Below are 22,703 nucleotides of genomic sequence, written 5' to 3'. Positions count from 1 at the left end.
GAGAGTTGTATTCATAGGGCTAACCTCTAGACTCTCCTTTTCAAATTTAGGCCCGTTTTAAACGTCGCATTTTGCATGTGCCAAATCTAATGCAAATGAGCGAAAGCAATAGATTTTTCTCATTTGCATTAGATTCCGCGCATGTAAAATGCGACGTTTAAAACGGGCCTTATATGTAGTTATGTATGAGTTTGAATAAACATGCATGTATGTACGTATATGTAAATCAGTCATCGTCATAATTGTCATATCTTTGTGTACCCTCAGGTTTTGAGTAACTTGGTGTAACTAGTATCTCCGAGCGTTTACCTTCCCAATCATGATACACCACAAATGACAGACCACAACACTGTGAAAAGTCAATTCCCAGCTCTTGGTGAATAGTGAGTGGATTCCAAGCCGGACACATACAACATTTTTTCTTCTTTTCTCTGCTGTCGCATGTCCAAAGACATCGTTTTAAGGGTGCGTTCGATTGACCCTATTCCGGAATAAGAATACGTGGAGTGATGATTTAAAACTGTATGTTTGGCGTTTTGAAGCAACAAGGATAATGACGATGTGTTTAAAATAGCATTTTAGCGGAAGTTTGACAATTTCAATGTGAATTTCCGTAAAAGCGAAGGATTTCTAACTTCTATTCCACGTATTCCTATTCCGGAATATACGGTCAATCGGACGCGCCCTAAATTGATCATCATCGTCAATTCAGAACAAATCATGTGGCCGATCAGGAATAAATGACCATAGTTCGGTGCCCCGGCCCCATACCATATGCTTCTCTATTCGATTCCATGCCACGCTTCAAGCTCTTCAAAGCATTAGAATCTAAGAAACTTTGCTGTAAATGTCGCCGGTGTTTTCCAATTTGTTGACGCGTTTTGAAATTATACCAACTTTGATGGAAGATAACAAATGCAAAACGCAAGATATCAAAAATCGCTGACACCGTTTAGCTGAAAATAGTTCTCTCAAAATCGATTGCTTAAAAAAGGTTTGAGAAAAATTTAACTGACTTCCCTTGTAGCTTAAACCTCTAGAATAGAATTACCTGTTTTTGCTTTGAGAACCTAACAGAAAAAAAAAAATAACGTTAAAACAAAATAATACTTTTTTGGATTAAAAAATACATTCAAGGAGCGCTGCCATTAAAATGGTGTTAATTTCATTCTCATTGCATTAATACCGACGAAATAAGATCGTTTTGAAAAAACTAACACCTAGAACGTATGTCCTTTATTAAAAATCTTTGTGGCTGATGTCCAGAGTTTAGAAATATCAACTAAGAAACCAACAGTCAGTATTCTTACTCAAAGGCGACTACAGAGCGGATTTCAGAAACAGCGTCACTAATCAAACATGAGTTGATTATCCTAAGGCTTGTAAGGTACAAATTGATTTGTATATTAAAATTGAACATTTAAAACCTGAAAGTTGCGCTCATTTATCCCATGCATGGTAACCGTTATCACAATGGTAATAAATTTATATAGAACCGCACATATCACACCAGTCTTATGGCGGACGGGTTTTTCATACAATTCTCCGAGAGACCACCAACACTGCGGTCTCCCCTACTCTTCGCGAACGGTGTGTGGGCTCTTCCTATCCCAAGTCTTGGTTGACATGAAGGGTTGTGAGGCCGGGCTTAGGGTTTATAGTTCTTATCCTAGAAGACTTGGAACTGTAAGCATTTGCAGATGAAATGACAAAGGCAGCACTTTTTTCTCAGTTTTTCCTCAGTTGTGAACCCGCGATCTCCCGCATGAAATTCGATTCTGAACCCGCAACCCTAACCGTCTAATCCTAATACACGCAACTGAGACAACTCATGATCAGCCACCGGTCGTCGGTCCTTGGCTATTTCATTTATGATCCCAGTAACTAAGAAGAAAGACGCACAAATGCCTCAACAACGTTTCACCATTCTCGATGATGTCAGTGGATGCGCTGTTGACCGGTTTGCCTTATTGGACATTACCAGCTGGGAATACCTGAGCTGCAGCTGCTTCAGGCGTCCTAACCGCTACAGTGGCCCTAACCATTGAGCCGCAAAGCAGCTTCCTTAAAATAGCTTGCAATTTATTAAAACGAGACCAAACTTATTCTATTTTATTTTTTGTCCGACTCCCGGGGAGTCGGACTCAACCTAAAGACAAAAACTGAAAAACCGTTGGTGAAACCAACAGGCATTTCTACACAGTCAAGTGTAAATGAGCATATTTTCCGGGATAAAAATTCTCATATTTTCAAGCATCTTAGTTTTTCTAAAAATTATCTGGATAATTGTGATGTCTCTTGCTTCAAAATTATTGATAATGCTACCACTTTTTATTAACTTAAAATCAAGGAGAGTTTCCATATTGACGGTTGAAACCCAAACTCAACAAACAGATTGATCATGTCAGTTTAGCATTAGACTTTTAAACTTTTATCATTACGCAAGTTGTGTTTGCTATAATATTGTTGGTTAGTTTGAATTTAGCTACTTGTAACGAACATTTAATCTACAAAGAATCATTGTACTTATAGTTTATACTGATATATATATGGATTGTAGAAATTTTAATGTTACACTCACTATTGCTGATGATGATGTTTGAAACATCGAAACATGTTCCTTAAACACAAAAAGTGTAGTTGCATTTTTAAAAATATTAGTAACACTTGTGCTATCAAGACCATTTACAATGGAAAAATAAAGCAAGTGAAAGAAAAAAAACCAACAAAAGCTTATTAGTTTCTTTTCTCAGCTACAAGTGCGATGAATGGCACAAATGTGTTATCTAATAACAACTCTTTGATCACATATAAAATAATCGTAGAGAAAACTTCTGTTAGAAGAAACAAAATAGCGTTGGATTACACTGGGGTTTAAAAATTTGCCTTTCCTAGGTCATGTTTCCTGTCGGGTTACCATATTGCGAATCCGTGATTATTTTTTCCCTGTCAAACCTTGCGGTACGCTTGGGATGGGAAACGGTCTTGGGAAACGGGCTTGGGAACGAGTTTGGTGATTTCGGTCCCAGGGTTTCTCCTCGCGCTAACGCGAAAAGTAAGGTCTTGGAACGACGCCGCCTGGGAACGGTTTAGTTCAAAAGTCAACTTGGTTGAGTAGCTGCTGCTTGGTTCAACGGAATTTTTAAGGCGAAATTCACGTATCTGACCCATCCTGTAATTTCATTCTTTTGTTGAGTAGGAAATTTATGAGTGCTTTCACACATTCTCGGAACCCTTTTGTACTCAGTAGGCTGTTTATTTACGTTTTATCCCGCTAATTTAAGAAAATGTTTCATGTTCAAATTAGATGGCTCAGCTTTGTCTCTATTGTATCCATTGAGATTCAAATCTGGCTATCTTTGACGTGTTATATTTTTCGTTTTTAGCATCTCCAAAAATGTAATTTTTATCGCCAAAAGAACTGACCCCTCATAAACTACTGTAAAAACTTTACAAAACAACTAAATGACTGTGATTGCTTCAGGCTCCAAGCAAGCGCTTTTTTAGCTAAACTGGCGCTGGCGTAACGGAATACAGCCAAAGATATTTGTTCGCATATTGCCTTAATTACAAAGGCCGCTGTTTGACCATTATTTCCTTTTTTCTGGATTTGCCAGCGTGTTAAAACCGAATGGTTTTTATGTGAAAAAAAAAAAAATTACATAATTTGATTATTATAAGTGATTCACAACCCATCTAGGGATACAAATTACAATTGTGTAGTGTACAAACGCTGGGGAAAAAGGACAAAAGCTAATTAGAGATCAATTGTTTTCATCAACCGATATGGCGGCGAAGAGGTAACGAAAAAGCTATCTATTGTTTAATTAGAATATAAAAGAGAGGATGCCTTGCAATAGCTTAAGCTTAAGCAGCTTTGGTTGTCGTCCAGGGAGGAGTTTTAGACAGTCTTTGGATGACTATCGGCCAACAGTTGGTAAGTAGCGTCTCCGTCGGGAACAAACTAAGAATTGACTCCTACGAGGAACCATTAAAGGGGAACTTTCACAAAACGTTTGAACATTTTTTCCGGGCAAAATTGAAAATAATATGGCCACTTAACGACGTCGACAGCGTAAAAATCAGCTCAGAGAATCAAGGAAATGACTGACTGAATTCTCCACAAGAGCAATTCGTGGTATGGATAATGGCATCAAAATGCGAAAAATTTCTATATGTCAGTTGAAATCCATTCAGATTCTTATATAAGCCAAAAGACAAACAAATCTATGAACAGTTTATTACAGTGAGTGATTTGGAACGCGGAGAACAAACTGAAGCGATTTGAACCTTCTGATATCGTACTTCCTTGGTGCATAACATTCGATCAAGCAAAGAAATAATATTTTAAAGGTTGTCATTTGTCTCTCGTTTGCAAGAGAAAAGAAGCATTGCTTCCATTTATGAGTGCATGTCAACCAACGCAAACGACCCATTATTGTCGTTATTGTACGGTTTAGATGTTACTCAGTTGTGCTGTATATTCATCTTTTTCCAGACAAGCTACAAGCTCTCCGCCATGATTTGTCTGTGGCTGGGTGTGATTTTGCTGCAGGTGGGACATTCACTAGGTAAGTGACCCAGATAAGTTGGTCATTCACTTTAAAAAAACTTATTTTTATATGTAGAACAAATTCAAAATCAGGTGTCGAAACGAGTAACTATTCGCTCTGTTCAACGCTAGCCAATTGCAATCATAGCTAACGCAAGCAAGTCGTTGTACTCGGTCCTTTAGAAAAAGCAATTGGTTTTGCTTTCCGCTGTCTCCGGACGGCGAGCCACCTCTTTTGTCAATCCCCAACATGAATAAACCAAGAAAGCGAACAATCCCTGGATACCCTGCCATGTTCGCAGCATTCGGCGGCGTTCTCTGCGGGCTATTCAAAAGTTAGGCTGAGACCGAATAAAATGAAAAGTGACATGTGGACTGTTTTCAGGTTGGTTAAATTTAAGAGAAAGACACTAAATAGTTTTTGGTCAATCTTAACGAAGTAAACCAAACTGGTGAGTTTGCAGATGCATCGTAAAAATTGTCTTTTCCCAAATATTAAGTCTTTGAGTTACTACTTATTCGTAATCCCACTCCAACAGCTAGTGTTTTAAATATAAAAGAAAAGTATTCACTGAAGTTGATAGCCTCATCAATGTATCGACATCTTGTGTCTCTGAGCCTTTCAAATCCATTTTCTTGATTGTCTTTGTGTTTCCTCAGTAGTACACAAGGGAGATTTGAAATACAAAAAAAGAAACAAAGAAACCACGTCCACCCTTGTCCCCAAACAAACCCTCTTCGAATGGCGCTCTTGCCTTTTTATCAAAAACTGATCTGTTGACTGCACGTGAGAGTTGGCAATAGTTGAGTATTGTAAAATTCCTACTAAGAATAAAAACTGAACTAAAAACTGGTCTTCCATTTCAGCATCTTCTGGATGTGAAAACACCCCACTAGATTTAAGTCTTGTTCTGGACCAGACGAAGAGTATCGGGGCAAAAAATTATGACAAGATGTTGGAAACAGTTCGCACACTTATATCCAAGTACAACGTCGGTCCAGACGAGACTCGTATTTCTATAACTACATTCGCCGGAGAAGCGTACATTCGAGTGAGCTTAGATGACGAAGAGTATCAAAGTCAGCAAGGCTTGAACAAACTCATCGACGACATGATAAAAAAGGACAAGCTGATTTATGTCACGCGCACAGACGTAGCGTTAGAAACAGTCGGCAAGGATGTGTTTAACACCAATAACGGAGATCGACCAGATGCACCCAATGTCATGATCTTGTTTACAGACGGTGGAACTAACAAGGACTCGAAACCGTACGACGAAGTTCTTCAGCCTCTTGTGGTTAGTCAATTTTTATGTGTCACGCAGGACTGAACTTGTCACCTGAACTCAAAATAAATTCCTGCGTTTGTCAATGAGCATGACTGGCTAAGAATTCCTGCGCTTCTTTCCTCATAAACACGTGTTTTGAGTTCTGGGCTCAACAATTTAACCTTTTAAAAAATGCCTATGACTGAAGTAAACAAAGTCTTGAGCCAAAGTGAATGGAATAAGGTATACTAGGGAAGGTGAAAAAGTTAAAAGAATCGGGTTTTGGCTTAATCGTGTTTTCAACAACTAGGCTGTCCGTAAAACATTTGCTCGTGTGCGTCCACCGTGATTGGCCAGAGTTATGACCTCAAATGTTCTTAACAATTCCCAATTCAATTGCCTTGACTATCCGGTTGGCCTAATTAATTCTACTATCAGCATTTTAACTTTGCATAATGCCTCAGAAAACAGGGCGGTAAGCAACACCAATGATATTGGCACAGTGAGAATTAGTCTTCCATTCAAAGATCATGTGGCTACCAATGGGGTCCGTAGACAATTACGCGTTCTTGGTCGTGAGATTGGTGTTACAGTACAACCAGTTTTTGTGACCAAAAAATTTGCGGCAAAATCTCAATCCCAAAGAAATTTAAGTCATCAGTTATAAATCAGCAATGTGTTTTATTATTTTAAATTTGATCTGTGCGATGCAGATGATCTTGGGTAAACATCCCAGCACCTTCACCAACGCATTGTTGAACACAAGAATTCGGCAGTTGATCGACATTTTTTGCAATCTCACAGATCTCACGCTAGTAAAGATGTTTTGAAAGAATACCAATACTTAAGAAAGTGCCAGAGCAAACTGATTGCTTAGTCTACGAAATGCTCTTCATTAAATTTGAATATCCAGACGTACTCCATAAGTGCCAAACTTTTTGTTTAATTTCAATTGTTCCTTTCTTTCACTATACAGCCTTATCTACTATTGTTCTTTTAGTATTTATAGATTGCAATTTTCAAATTACTTTGACTTGATAATGACGTTTAGTTAACGTCGAAACGTCGTCGTTTCTTAACCAGAATTTTTAGTAATTCTAATATGTTTAGATGGTTTTATCGCAATTTTTAAAGTTAAATGAATTCCCATTTAAGACCACTATAATCAACGGTGAGGACATTCTCCCACTCAATAGGTATTACCATGTTTTGACTTCGTAAAATCCTTAAGCCTGGTCAGTCACAAGCGACGCATGCACAACTCGGCAAGCACAAGGATCAAAATTTTGCTCTCGTTCGCTTGCGTCGTGTAAAAACAAAACGCAGCATAAGCACAAGGACATTTGCTGCGTCTGGCCAATGAAAGCACTCGTTCTACATTCCCTACGTCTGAACTTTTGAACAAAATCTCGGTTGCTGCGGTTGATTTTGATGTTTAGTCGACGCACGTTCTTCACTAGCGTAAGCTGCTTGTGCTTGTGCTTGCATCGCTTGTGAAAACCAGGCTTTACTCGTTACGAAGCGTCCTTTTTTGGTCCCCTCGTATTCCTCCTAGAAAATGTTGGTACTTTATTGCTTTAGGATAAAGGTGTCCATCGAATCGCTGTTGGAATTGGAAAAAAGATAAAGTTCTCAGAACTAGAGAAAATCGCAGGAGACCGTAACCGCGTTGTTAGTGCAAAGAATTTTGGCGACCTTGCGACAAAGCTGGACAAAATCAATGAAATTACATGCAGTAAGTATTTTTGCTTTATATTTTTCTGTTCTTTAACTTCTCCAATTTTACAAGCATCCTTCATACACTCTTTTTTCATAACTGAAGGTCTAATTTGGTAGATGAAGGTGACCTTTTTTGAAGTTGCATGTCTGGTAAACTAAGTTCGACTACAAACTGAGCTGTTCTTCAGAGTATCATGCAATAACAACCACAATCTTTTTTATTAATCCAAAAATTTAGAAAGCGCCAGGATAATTATGCCTTTTGAGATCGGGAGATCAAGTAAAAATTTTTTTTTTTTTTTTTTTTTTTTTGGATTACTCTTTTTTCCGAGGCTTTATAGAGAACATGAATTCAGGCTGGGATTAACCAAACTTGTACAACATAGTGAAAGCATAAGCGGGATGAGAGTTATAAGAGCGTTTTTATTTTGCTGATTTGTTTTTTGTTGTTGTAAGTAGTAACAATGAAGGTAAAAGAGATCTAAAACTGTAGTCTATAGGAAAATGAACTTAAATTACTTAGGGGTATTTTTTGAAATTAATCGAATGTGGCACAGAACGTATAACAAAATCGCAAGGGATGTTCAGAGCAACATTTAAACAGAATGTATCAAGGTTGCTCACTTAAACGCCTTATTTCCTGGTTGCAAACAGTTATAGAGCGAGTTTCAATCGAGTGTCGTAAAACCAAAACCAAAACCAAAATAATTACTTTGACCAATCAAAAAGGACGGAGACAATCCGGTAAACCAATCAAAACTCGAGGTAATTACACACAGCCGACACAAAGTGCGGGAAAATGTGCACGCGCAAGCTACGATTGGCTTTGGTTTCGCTTCTGATTGGTTGAAAAAGTGGTGCGAGAACTTTGAACCAATGACTGAGTGAAAATAATGCTAAACCAAAGCAATTCACTAATTACTTTCGACACTCAATTGAAACCCGCTCTAAAACAAAAAATTGATTCTATTTAGGTATCGATGGTGGGTACACAGCTTGGAGTGAATGGTCGAAATGTTCTGTAACTTGCGGCGGTGGTTCGCGGTGGCATTCGAGAACCTGCACCAATCCCCCACCAAAGAACAAAGGAAAAACTTGTGAGGAGCAAACTAATCTTGCACCCGCCAGGGAGTCAGAGGCTTGTAACACTCAGAAATGCGGTAAGTTCAAAAAGGAGGTGGTGCAAGTTGGAATGGTGTTAAAGAAAGCTCACCTTCCACGAAAGTGTACTGTTGGTTTGAGTAATTCCCTGAGTTTAAAGAAAAGAAAAAAACAAAAGGAACTTTATTTAAGTGTCTAGTCGTTCTTGCGTTGGAGCACTAATTAGGGACACTGTAAACTGAAATTTAACAATTAACACAAATCAAGTCAAATGTTGGTTTTTGAGGACAGAGGAAACCGGAGAATCAGGAGAGAACCTCTCGGTGCAGAGTAGACCACCAACAAACTCAACCCACATATGACGCCAAGTATAAACGGAATGCATAAATGGCGGCCAAAAATGTATTTTGTTTATGCACTAATTAGAATGACTAGCCTCGCTCTCAAGAAACATTTCTTTTGTATTTTGTCCATGCAAACGAGGCTATTAACTCTAATTAGCGCATCCCCGCACCCTATCCTTGGTCTAACATGTACTTGTTTTTCCACTCAAAGACGCCGTCAACGACTTTCCTCGTCCAAAACATATAAGGAATAGCGCGACCTTTCGCTTCAGTTTGCTAATGAACTTGCCATAGTACAGTTAACCTCAATTATTTTTCGTTAGTGTAGCAATCTTCAAATCTAACCACAGTTAGCTCACTAAGTTGGATTTAAGGATTTATTTTAAAAAAATCGCTTTTAAGGCGACATACTTTTTGTGACACAGACAAGCCTCTCCCAAAAGTATTAGAAATGTGTCTGAGTCTGACAAGTGATGCAGAAAAGTGTTCTTTTTAATAACATTCATTTTTGTTCAGTCGTATGTAAGGTGTGGAAAGAATTACTCGTCAGCGAGCTTCGCCAGGGTGAAACAGTTTGGCCTCAAGAGTGGCTAGTCATACGAACCACGCGTTCTTACTTTCAAAGGGGAAGCCTTACCCCTGTGTCTTCGTTCAAGGAGTAAGCTTGAGGGACAGAGCGATTCCACGCCAAAGCAGTATTCATAATGGCTCTTGCATGCCTTTTAACAACGTACTTTTTCTTGGTCTTCGTAGGTACTGATGGCGGATATTCTAAATGGAGTGATTGGAGCTCTTGCTCAGTAACATGCGGCGGTGGTTTGATGTGGAGAAACAGACAATGTAACAATCCTATGCCAAGCAGTGATGGAAAAACTTGCAAGGAACAAAGCCTTGGTCCTGAAAAGCAATCGAAGCCTTGCAACTCCCAGAAGTGTGGTATGACTTTCTCTAGCCAAAGAGAATAAAGAAAAATCGAAATAATTAGCCCCATAAAGCACACGTGATTTTTAAAGCGACATTTAATAAAACAGCTGACATTATTGCAAACTCTTGTTTTCCTTGGTCTCAACAGTTCTTTGTCTTCGTGCAGGTACTGATGGAGGATACTCTAAATGGAGTGATTGGAGCTCTTGCTCAGTAACATGCGGCGGTGGTTTGATGTGGAGAAACAGACAATGTAACAATCCTAAACCAAGCGGTGATGGAAAAACTTGCAAGGAACAAAGCCTTGGTCCTGAAAAGCAATCGAAACCTTGCAACTCCCAGAAGTGTGGTATGACTTTCTCAAGCCAAAGAGAATAAAGAAAATCGAAATAATTAGCCTAATTAGTCCCATAAAACACACGCCATTTTTAAAGCGGCACTTAATAAAAAAGCTGATATTATTGCATGCTCTTGTTTTCCTTGGTCTCAACAGTTCCAACTTTGTTTTCGTGTAGGTACTGATGGAGAATACTCTAAATGGAGTGACTGGAGCTCTTGTTCTGTTACATGCGGCGGTGGTGTCATGTGGAGAAACAGGCAATGCAACAATCCTAAACCAAGCGGTGACGGAAAAACCTGCAGCGAACAAAGCCTGGGTCCTCACAAGCAATCCAGAGGCTGCAATTCTCAGAAATGCGGTGAGTCGCCCATAATCGGTCGACAACGAACTGCCGGTCAAAGTTTCGGAATGGATCAATGCTAATAAGATAACACTTCATGCTAAAAAGTCAAACTTTGTTATTTTTCGTCCTTACCAACGTACCATCCGGTCCATCCAGTTTGTGTTTGAAATTTTTTAGCAAGCTGTCAAAGAGCATAATCTTGGTACCAGAATGGCCAGTAGTTATCGGCCACATTTTCGTCCTTGTGTAATATTCAGCCAGAGGCCATTTTGGCGTAAGTGGCTTCCACATAGCAAATAAATGCTCATAAACTGCGATAATCTTCCTTCTCTGAAATCGCCTGTTTTCACTTAAAAACAAAACAATAGCAAAAGGATGAAACAAGTTTCTTAACAAAGAGAATTTCTGCTGAAAATATCGAAAACGACCCAGTATCGCATGTTTTCAGATCGCAGACTCACACTTCGTGCTGGTATACGGTGGTCATAACTTAAAAACCACAACTGAGATATCCGGTGAACTTACGCAATTTTGATAAACAGATAAATAGCTTTTAGTCACTGTAAACTCTTGTATAGTTTCTTAAAATGAGCGGACGCCATGTTTAATTAAATTGCCTCCATAGGTACTGATGGAGGATACTCTAAATGGAGTGACTGGAGCTCTTGTTCTGTTACATGCGGCGGTGGTGTCATTTGGAGAAAAAGGCAATGTAACAATCCTAAACCAAGTGGTGATGGAAAAACATGCAGCGAACAAAAGCTCGGACCTAACAAGCAATCCAGAGGCTGCAATTCTCAGAAATGCGGTGAGTGCCTCCAAAAGGACTTTCACGTTATTATGATGATAGTACATACTATAAATGAATTGAAAGGAATATAGTTAATAACGGAAACACGAAATCTTATTTTATACACATCTGAACTTGAATCATTCCACATATCTAATCGTACAAGCAACGTTAAAACAGCCCAACATTTCTACGTTGTATCTCGAGGAATATTTTCAAGCGCGGTTTTTTTAACTTGCCTCAATTAGGCCCATCTAATGTCTTGTACAATTTCTCAAGGGTTTCTTTCCCCAAGTTATAAGCCTCAATTTGTTGAGGTCCTCCCAGGGATTTTAAGGGGATCAAGAGAACCTGAGGAAAAAACTTAAGACTCTAAGGGGAACAAGGAAACAGGATTTTAAGGATCAAAAATTGAGAACAAGTTTGGAAGTGATTCCGCGTGCAACAGAACAAGCACCCGCCCTTTCCCCGGCAGGGCCTCTGTTATTAAAAGTTGGAAATACCGCGCTTGGTCTTCTTGCTCCTTCGATTTTAAGGATCAAAAGTTGAGAACAAGTTTGAAAGTGATTTCGCGTGCAACAGAACAAGCACCCGCCCTTTCCCCGGCAGGGCCTCTGTTATTAAAAGTTGGAAATACCGCGCTTGGTCTTCTTGCTCCTTCGATTTTTAGGTGTCGATGGTAACTGGTCTCCTTGGAGCAATCCCGGTCCTTGTGACAAAACTTGTGGGGGAGGTGTAAGAGAGAGAAAGCGAACCTGTACCAATCCACCACCTTCGGGAAATGGCAAGACCTGCAGAGGACCAAGCGTAAAAACAGAGAGCTGCAACACTCAGCAATGTAAGTTCCTACTTTCGCCTTTCTTTAGTACGATAGGAAACAAGTTACCTTTGATGTAAAATTTAATTATGAGATGACCAGGAAGAGGACGATAATGATGCGAAGAGGGAAACACTTTGAATAGTGGTGACAAATATAATGACGATAATAGTAGAGATGATGGTGTTTATACTACGATTGTTAACATGTTTAATTTTCTATTCTCGTAGGTCCTCCTCCCCCACCTCCTCCGTGCAAGGAGCATTTGGATGTCGGCATAATTTTGGACTCCTCAAACAGTATCCAGCCAATTGATTACCGAAAAGCACTAAGTTTCTTGCAGAGTCTCGCTGACAGACTAGAGATATCTGAACGCGGTACACACATGGCCATTCTATTATACAGCTGGGAGGCTCACACCGTACGATAACTCTTGAAGAGTTTTTTTGTTTCATCAGTAATGCCTCGGATACACTCAGAAAAAGTCCCAATGTTTCTAACTCAAACTTACGACCTTCCGATTACTACTTCGGATCCTCTGCGACTGAGCTATATGAGACTCAAGAAAGTGCAATGGGCTACATTAGAGCAACGAACAAAGTTCAAAAAAAATGTATCCACTTTCTTGGAAAACAGAGTTCCGCAACTCCCGGAGATACTGTCACATATGTCGTAATGCAGACACGTGTTTGCAGAACACAGCGCAATTGAAAGGTAAGTTCTTGCCCCCGATAATTAAACAGAGAACATGAGGTAAAGTTTGATAATCATCGGAGATAAAAGAGATTTTGGTTGTTCATCAGTCTTATTCACTAACCAGCCATCATCTCACCCTGCCAGCAGAGCCTTTCTTAATTCAACGAGAAAGAAAGGACTGCAGAAATCGTTTAGATTCTTTATTGAGTTTGCGTAAGCCGTTCCTTGGAGACAATTCCAAACCCAGGCAAAGTCTCGATCGCACTTGTGGACGCCATATTGATTTTCGTACTGAAGGCTCAATTTTGACCTTCACTTTATCAAAAATGTGATGCGCGCGCTCCGTAAACCTGTTTGACCAGAGTGCAGCGACTTGAAAGACTCGACACGATTTTTGCAGAACCTCTCTTCTTCACACTCTGGTGTGTTTTAAAGAGGCTATGCTCGCAGGGTGCCTTCATCTATAATAATTACAAAAGTCCACGTTGAGGGACATTGAATGTTTGTATTGGGTGAACCGTGACAGCGCAAATTTTCAGTAAAGAATCGTTGTTGACGTCCAGTTTCCATTGCATAACCTTGCACACTTGCCATCCTGTTTTTCCCAACACACTCGCTTATCCCTTCTCTCAACAGAAGATCTTTCTATTCCTACAAAAGCCTACTTTTTTCAATTCAATAGTAATTTATTGCTATGTTCCGTAGACACTTCTTCCTAAATCCTACTCAAATTGGCCACTTTTAGGTTCACAGATCCACAGAACGTAAACTCCGTGAAAAATAAGATTAGAAGTCTACCTCACATTCAAGGTGGAACCAGAACAGACAGAGCATTAGAACTTGCAGGCGAAGACTTCTTTGGATGGGAAGAAACTGGTGATAGACCTGATGTACCTAACGTCGTGGTTGTTCTTACGGATGGAGACACGAATGAAGGAAGCAAACCATTTTCAAAAGTACTGCCGCCTCTTGAGGTAAATCATCAATGGCACACAATTTTTTCAATCCGCAGCTTTTGGGAAATCAATGCTCTTGCATTCATTAAATTTTTGAGTGGCTTCACCGACAAATCTACAATCATGGGTCGATCACAAATATCGGTATATCGGTGATGCGGTGGGCCAGCAGCTAGCAAGACAATCGTTCACCATTTTGATTATTTACTATTTTCTACCTCAGTCTGTGAATTTCCGAAATATTTTACGGTCTTAAATACTTTTGTTCTTGGGCCATCGTAGTTTGATCAAAAATAAGACACAAACAGCAGTGATAAACATATTGAACTTTTTCATTTTGATAATGACTTGACGTTTCGTATGTGCTCTACATACATTTTCAAAAGTAACCGTTAAAATTTAAAACAGCTATTTATATATAACAAATCGGATGAGGGGACTGGAACCTGGATTAAGCAAATACTTAACAGTAAAATATATAATAATAATATTAATTATAATAATAATAATTTTACGGTCTTTCTTCTTATAAGAACGCTAATTTTGGAGCCAAGGCTGCAGGTCCTTTTCATTTTGCGAATTAAGCTTGAAAGCGTTGTGGTATATTAAGTTAGTCTTCAAACGGAAAGTAACAATAACCTTGTCAATGTAAAACCATACGTAAGTATTTAAGTTGATTGTCCTGTTAAACATGACTACAGGTTTGCATTTCCTTTACTCACTGAAAACAACACATGCGCAAAATAACTCTTGAAGACTTGTCAACCGACTCTCAGCCAGGATATCTTCTTAGTATAAGTTCTTAAAATCTTAATTAATCTCAGCCTGAACCGTGGCGTTCCGAAAAAATAAAAAGTCGGATTAGTTGACTAAACATTTATACAACAAATGAGAAAATATCCTGCAAAGGTTGGTCAAGACAACGTGAACATAGGCGTTGTTGCTTGCAATATTTCGGCTGGCCAACACCAGCCTTCTTCAGGTTCAATAAACCTGAAGAAGGCTGGTGTTGGCCAGCCGAAATATTGCAAGCAACAACGCCTATGTTCACGTTGTCTTGACCAACCTTTGCAGGATATTTTCTATTTTAAAGTTTTTTATGGTGTGGTCACGATCTATTTTGATCCAACGTAGAGCAAGTTTTGATCGTACACGGTTTTTGCAGTGGTTTAATCCTTAAAAAGTTACAACAAATGAGCAAATGTTGTTTTCATTGTAAAAATGTGATCTTATTGACTTTTATTTCGTACTTGTTCAAGTTTGCGAAGGTGCGACGAATTGCCATTGGAATTGGTAACGAAGTCCATGATGACGAACTTAAAGAAATTGCCGGTACAGGCGAAGATGTTATAAAAGTGCTTTCGTACGGTGAATTAATCAGCAAACTCGAGAAAATCATGGATTTGGCATGTGAAAATCAACATCCAGGCAAGTAAAACTAGACATCGTGTTTTTTCAATGTTGAAGGAAATATCTCCTATAAGCACTTATGTTATGAGTTCATATAGTTATATGGAGTGTTGATCCTAAAGGATCGTGTGGTGCTTGGGGTGCTTACGGAAGCTGCAGCAAGACTTGTGGATCCGGTTTCAAGATTCGCCAGAGGAGTTGTCCAGGAAACAGCTTGCATTTAACAAAACAGAAAGCCATCTGCAACAGTAACCTATGTCCAGGACAACGTGAGTAAAAAATTCTTCGCAAGTATTAGCCCTCGATCCATATCAGAATTCTACTAAAGAAACTCTTAGCTTTAAAAATACATTTTCCGTATTACATATATAGAAATACAATTTCCGATCCCACGGTAATATCAACCGTTGAATATAGTAAGGGCAGTAGGGCAAATTACCCCCGAATTTTGGCTTGCAATGCAAAAATTAGAAGTTAACGCGGGTCCAGATACCTTCAAACTCTACTCACTAAATGTCAGCTGAGTTTCCACTATCTCCTAAGCAGCGGAAATTCCCGTCCAGAAGTTAATATCATAACTTCGAAATGATGAAACGAGACAAATCTTTGCCTCCCGAGACTGACGTCAGAGTCAAAATATTAAAAATTGAACTGGACTCGACTACCGAATATTCTACAACACCTTTCAACTAATTGAGTCACTCAGGCCCCCTCCACACGTATGTATTTCAAATCAAGTTTGCCTGTCCACACGTATCCGAAACGTATCCGGATTCACTCTTGTATTCAGGACTCCTCAAGGAAGCAGAGGTAACAAAGCATGCGCAGTTTGGCATAATTGAAGTGTACAGTGTTCATAGCTGTTTCACTGCACACACGTAATACTTCTTGAAATAAGTCCAAAAAGTACATGACCGCCAGGCAACTCTCGAAACGACTCTAGGGTTGATTCAGAAAACAATGGGCACAAAGAATAAACAATGGACCATAACCCTAAAAACAATAGTCCTAGAGGGATCTAATGAAATTAGAGGATGTAAAGAGCTGCGTCCTGACTGAAGAAGTAAAGAAATACTGCCATCGGAAGCCATCTTGAAAATTGATTTTACGGTAAGGAACTGGGCTTGATCTTGTTACGTCATCCCGATAAAAAATTCCGGATTTAGCGTCCACGCGGTTACGGATTCATAGCGGATTCAAAAATGTCCACTCTGGAGAGCGTACTCAAAAAGTTCCGGATTTGCCAGCGAATTCGCCGGATAGGTGTGAACGGGGCCTCTATCGTACAAGCATGATCGAGTTCGAATCCTGTTCAAACCTGGCGTTTTTCAGGCTTTCATCTAACTGCGATGCCATGTAATGACAACTTGTTAAACGCAAAAAAGCTCACTTCCAACTTTGAAACAAGCCATCCAACATGAACACATTTCATTATCTAAGGCCACTTTCAATAATATCATATTACTGTTTTGCCTAAGCATTATTCTATTTTCTCTTTGGACCACTGTAAGTCCCAAGAGAAACTGGAAACAATGGTTATGCAAAATCTTGGAGGGCAAACAAAGAGTACCATGGTATTTTTTGAAAGTGGCAAATCATTGGACACTCTTTTTTTTTTTTATCAAAAATACCATGTATCGCCTGCTTTTAAGCGAAAACCACTGAAACGCAAGTCAAGTGAATTCCAATTTTTACTGCCTCATCTCACATGTATATCATCATAACAAATTTACAGAACCTTGCCAGGACGCTCTTTCACACTGTCCCACACTGGCGGCAGCCGGCCAATGTTGGAAACAAGCACAGGGACCTAGGTTTCAACAAACCTTTACTCTTTGGAACCGGTGCAAGAAAAGCTGCCGCAGATGTGACGGTAGGTCATTACTTAACAACAGGAAAAAAAATAACATTCCTCTTTATCACAAACGACAAACATAGTGCTGCCGAATATTCGTTTTGCTCACAATTCTTGGTTTGCATCCACGTCATGAGACGGCCATGTTGGTATGCAGAAAAATAGAAAATGGCACCACAGTTTGCATAATAATAGAGTCAAATTCCGAAAAGACATTTCAATGCATTCTTCTGTACACCAACTTGGCCAACGTGACGTCAGAATAGGATGCAAACCATCAATAAGACACTAGTTTAATTTTAGCTCAGTTATTACCTCGTAGGTTCGGATACTAAGCAAAGTGAATAAAGATCGAGAGTATCATGGGGGAACTGTAGGTCTAACAACATCATTCACGTGATTCATCAAATTCAACATGGCGGCTTTGCCTCTCTTCCCAAACCAGATGGCACGGATTCCTTTTCAGTTTTCAAAATATCTCCCGTACGCTGTTCTGGTGTGTTTAAACCTTCTCTGCCTAATCACGACTAAGTCAATTTTCTCTCAAATCTCTTGTCGTTATCTTCCTTAGCAAATTTGTCCGTAAAGACATTCGGCTGGTCTTTCATGTACCGGCTCCAAAATAACTAATGTCCACGAAACAAAAGAACAAAGCGAACATAACAATACCAAATTATAATTACCGAGGCCTAATCAGAATAACAATAGTTATTTTGTCCTTCGCCATTTTAGTCCGTGGTATATAAAAGTCTACCCAGACATTCGTATCTGTGTTGTTGGTCAAATCTGGGCTCAGATTGAATCCGTTTTTAATTAGGTTAAAATGGTGATCCTCATTTTACCTAGGTTGAATATGGACTCTACCTAGTTTAAGGCGGCTCTCAATCCCCCATGCAAAAAGGGGCTTTGTTTTACGCATCTCAACACATCGTAATGCTTCGTATCATTTTATGGATTTACGTATTCATATAATTATTCATTCAGTCTCTAAATTACAACGTAATAAGCTGGAACAAAGAGAGCTGTACTATGCACTTACCGGTACTCGAACTCGGACCTCCAAATTTATAGTCCTGTGTCTTCACCACTACGCTACAACGGCGAACATGCTCAACCCAGCACAGTTCTTTTCGTTATTTACGTTTCTATAATAAGTCAATTGATATCCACGTATAATAAAAACTAATCCTAAACTGACCATAAGTTTTCCCTATGCTTAATTTAGGCTACAGAAATAGTTTCTTCAATTCCGGCACTTCCTGAGTGCCTATTGAACCTAGGTAAAGACGGATTCAACCTGAGAACGGATTTTACTGGGAACAAACAAATTGCCAAATCACGCGTTCTCAGTGTTTGCGCGTGGTGCAGACATCTTGAAATGAGTGGACGTATACACAGTGCATCCTGGTATTTTCCCTGTCGCAGCGATCTGGAGTGGTTTCCACATCACTGCTACGATCGCTTAACTCTTTCCAGCAATAGTAACCATCATATGGAAAACAAACGCGAGACAAAATTACAGAAGTTTGCTGTTTTAATGACACAAGTATTAACCAGTCTACCTTTTGCCCATTCACATGAACCACGAAACAAAATCTCTCTAATGTTTGAGGGGTCAGTTTAATTCAAACTGAAAGAAATCGGGCAAAGTCAAATCTTCAGTCGATTCTCTCCAATTGCGTGGATTTTTACCATCACTCTTAATTTCGGGTATTTTTATTCCAGCTTATATGCTCCACGCAAGGATATCAATCATTTCGAAAACGCCATGCATTAAAACTTTAACTCAGATAACAAAGGCGGGGCCAAAATCAGCTTTGATGATCAATCGTATTATGCATATGCCTTGCATGATCACATATTGGAAAAATGTCCGTTATTCACTACACCACACAAGAGCCTCTAATATAAAAACCAGATTTTCGCTGTGAATTAACCTCTTGAACAAAATAGGTCAAATCGTACCTAAAATCGCCTTAGTCGATAGAAATGTTTCATATATACACGTTGAGTAAGAATGTGTATTGTTTTCTTCCTTTTTGGCAACAGTTGATCCTCAGTGCCAGGACAGCGATCCTTACCAGTGCCCATGGGTGACTGCGAAGCGACCAATGCTGTGTTCTACAAACCTAAGATGTGAGTAAAGCCTTGGAAAGACAGATATTTTCCCTATAAAATCATACGCCCAAAGGACGTCCTTTTAAACTCGAAGGCGTTTGTCAGTAAACGTATGCTGGAAATATTGATAAATCCCATATTTCCTTACTTGTTCTCGCTGGTTTAGATGACATTTTGCCGCTTCTCATCTTCGTTGATGACAAAACCACTTACATCAGAATTCATTTCAGAGTGCGAACGTTATTTTTTCGCTTAAAATAGCGAGGGATCATCTAAGTGAAAATAAGAATTGTAACATCTTTTTAAAATACGTCTATAAAACGAAGACGACGATGGAGAACAGATCTAGAGACATAAATCATTTATTACATCATTTCCGTTAGTCGGTTTGTTTGAAACACTTCGTGTTTATTGTTTCTAATTCTCTCTTTGTTTTCTTTCTCGCAGACAAGTGTAAAAAGAGCTGCGATACTTGCGGAGGTAAAAAAAAAATAGTGTTGATGAACTTTTTTTTCGGCTGATTATTAAAAACTCAATCTTTCAAGTTTAGATCTAACCACGTAATCCAAGTAATTTATTTCCCTCATCGAATTTTAAAAAATGCGTGTTTTACTATCTTTGTATTCTCATGAGGCTTGACCAATCGCATAAGGTTTAAGGTTAGCTGTCCACTTTGCCATGACACCATAAATATCCAGTCAGTAAAGACTTGTCATTTTTTGTTTTGTTCCTTTGGCATTTTGAGCACAAATTATATACTGACTGCCCAAGGCTCATTAACAGTTTGGTTCGTTAACGCTAAAATATTCATGCACACAAACCAATGCTGAAAGGCCGTTTCTGTCCCGTTTTTCCAGGAGGAGGTGGAAGTCCCAGTGTTGGCGGCGGAGGTGGAGGATACGGCGGCGGAGGAAGACCCGGTGGTTGGGGAGGCGGACATGGAGGCGGAGGAAGACCCGGTGGTTGGGGAGGAGGATACGGTGGCGGGGGAAGACCCGGTGGCGGTGGAAGACCCGGTGGCTGGGGACGTGGAAGAAAGTGAAGAAGTAAGTAAATGAACTGATCCTTAAGGTGAAAATTAATTAACCTCCCATCTTGATTCGTTTAATAAAAAAAATACGAATATTAAGCAACTTCATTTTTCAAAACGCAACCTCTTTCCCAAGACCATTCCAAAGCGTCTAGATATGACCGATCATATCGTAAATCTTTTATTAAAACATTTCAACGTAAGTTGAATTAAAAAGAGAACCAGGCTACTTTCGATAGCCGTTTGTAATTCAATAACTCCGATAAACTTTCCTTGCAAGAAACTGATATCGACTTCAAACTTATGCGAAACCCATGATACCAACCACGTCGTCTACTAGTCTTACCGCTGACTTTACTCGGTACAAAACCAAATACTTTTTTCCCCGGTATAAGTTTCATAAAATTAAAATCTCTTTTTTTTTTTTTTCTCTAGGCCTTTGTCACATGTCTACGGAGAAAAAAGGACAATCAAGAAATCGAGAAAGTAATTGCTTCAGTGGAAGAAAAATGAAATGCACATTAAAATATTGACTCAGATATATTGACTCAAATTTAATAACTTTGTTTTCCAAAGTGAAATTGTATTGGTTGTTGATACAGATGAAATCAACGCATGCTCTATTCGTCTGCCCGATTTTTATGTTCGAACAAAATCAGTAAACCCTTCATTTTCTATCTTCGGTCTCCCTCTTAGTTGTGCAATAATTTCCTACGTGGGGTTTTCTCTGGGTCCTCATCTCCGGTTTTGTCCAATGTTAAAAAAAATGTTTTGTTTCACTTTAGTTTGTTTTAATTTCTCCTGGTTCGATTAAATGATATTTAATTACCATTGATGGGATCCCAAGATCCATCGTCACTTACGCTGCGACAATCGTAAGTCGTGTCGTAGGCCTGTCGTGAGCTTGTTGCAAGCGACAAAAATCGTACCGTGTAAATCGGCCCTTACAATAGAGAATTTTCTTCAATTGAAATTAGTCACATTCATCATCAGCCAAGTCAGGGGTTCTGTTCCTTCACTCGCCATTAGTTTCTATCTTAAGTCTTAATAACATAAGTCCTTTGTTCTTCATGTCCTCCCTAATATTCGCGATCCAGCGCTTACATGGTCTACCTCTCAGTCTCCCGGCCTCCACCTCCATTTCCCACATCTTCTTCACCTCGCCGGTTCTCCTCACCCATTCTCTGCAAATGGACATACCAACGCAACTGTGCCAACGGGACAGTCTTTGGTCTAGTATCCTCTGCATGATCTTTAGTAGATGCTTAGTTTCATACCCCTGTGGCTTCCGCACCCAAGTGGGTCTCCCTTTTATTCATAGATTATAGATTGGTACAATATCTCTCATTTGCCACTCTTCACGTATGTTCTCCTCACTCCATAAAGCTTCCAGCATGTGCTGTACTAATTGGTCAATGAAGTCCTAGTGCCTTCAGTAAAGTCAAGGATCACCTCTGAGCAGCCAGTAGCCTTGCTCTTTTCACCCTCTTGATTGCCAGTTTCACTTCTGTGGTGTTCACATTGATTGGGCCCTCAACGGCGTCTACTTGCGGTAGCCGGGGCCCCACTCCTTCTCTACATTTAGAAGGGTGTTAAATACTCTCTCCATCTTGCTCCTATACCTGCCTCAATGATATTCCCCTCTAGACTCCTCACCATTGCCAGTTCACCGGTATCCTTCCTATTCCCTGCTCTCTGCTTGGCCACTCTGTTTATAGTTGCAGCTCGTTCTTTCGTATTTAGGTTGTCATAAAACTCATTTCCCGCACTCCACCTTGCCTTTCAGTGCAATCGCCTTCTTTGCTTTCTTCTTCAGTTTGCCTTCTTGTACTTCTCCTTCGTCTGATCGCTCCCTGATGCCTGCCAGACCTTAAAAAAACTCATTCATGATTCATGATCGTAGCAGCCTATCAACACCGATAAAAGGTCACGTGCATGAGCTTTATATCCTGATAAAATAACCCTCATAAGTATTCTTTATATATAAAGAATACTGATAAGGCAGGGCTCGAAATAACGGCCGGTCAACGGACGATGTCCGAACTGATTTGACAGTTGACCGGTCAACTTTTCGTCTTGCCGGTCAACATGTTGACCGGTCACATTTGATCGTTTTGAAAATGAAATAAATGAAAATTTCCATGCTGTTCAGTTGTTTCATTTGTAGCAAGTCGCTGTGTATTGTCATTTGCGGAACTTTGATCTGAAATCCTGGGTGAAGTGCAACAAGAACCGTTGTTGACAATGAGAGCTTCAAAGTGCTATAAGCTCTAAGCAACAACTTTTTTGGAAATATATAACGCCAGTTTTGGTTCATGGGCCTCTGTTTTAAGAGTTATTTTTTTTATATAATTTGACAGGGCAGAAACGGTACGTGACCGAGCTAAAATGAATTTGGCCGGTCATCGTTTCCGGAGACTCTCCGGAAATTATTTCGAGC

At 39.5% G+C, this 22,703-nt stretch overlaps 1 protein-coding gene across 1 annotated transcript; it reads left to right on the top strand.

Moving 5' to 3' along the window:
* Window positions 1-3,854: 3,854 nt before the first annotated feature.
* On the top strand, window positions 3,855-20,834 carry LOC138050731 (coadhesin-like). Its single transcript, XM_068897027.1, has 19 exons — window positions 3,855-3,937; window positions 4,499-4,571; window positions 5,420-5,850; window positions 7,402-7,555; window positions 8,514-8,699; window positions 9,738-9,920; window positions 10,075-10,257; window positions 10,424-10,606; window positions 11,217-11,399; window positions 12,052-12,219; window positions 12,429-12,616; window positions 13,629-13,868; window positions 15,110-15,278; window positions 15,383-15,529; window positions 16,996-17,133; window positions 19,165-19,251; window positions 19,681-19,713; window positions 20,091-20,279; window positions 20,699-20,834. Exons 1-18 carry the CDS (start codon window positions 3,917-3,919, stop codon window positions 20,273-20,275), a joined length of 2,952 nt encoding a protein of 983 aa, XP_068753128.1. The 5' UTR covers window positions 3,855-3,916; the 3' UTR covers window positions 20,276-20,279; window positions 20,699-20,834.
* Window positions 20,835-22,703: the final 1,869 nt, after the last annotated feature.

The sequence above is a fragment of the Montipora capricornis genome, chromosome 6 (assembly GCF_036669925.1).
Source record: "Montipora capricornis isolate CH-2021 chromosome 6, ASM3666992v2, whole genome shotgun sequence".
Lineage (NCBI taxonomy): Eukaryota > Metazoa > Cnidaria > Anthozoa > Scleractinia > Acroporidae > Montipora > Montipora capricornis.
Note: the sequence above shows the minus strand (reverse complement) of the source record. Positions and strands in the feature narration are given on the sequence as shown.

Coding starts and splice junctions, on each gene's coding strand:
- LOC138050731 (XM_068897027.1), top strand. CDS start 3,917: ATGACTATCGGCCAACAGTTG. Junction 17,134..19,164: donor AAGCTGCCGCAGATGTGACG/GTAGGTCATTAC, acceptor TTTTGGCAACAG/TTGATCCTCAGTGCCAGGAC. Junction 19,714..20,090: donor GAGCTGCGATACTTGCGGAG/GTAAAAAAAAAA, acceptor CCGTTTTTCCAG/GAGGAGGTGGAAGTCCCAGT.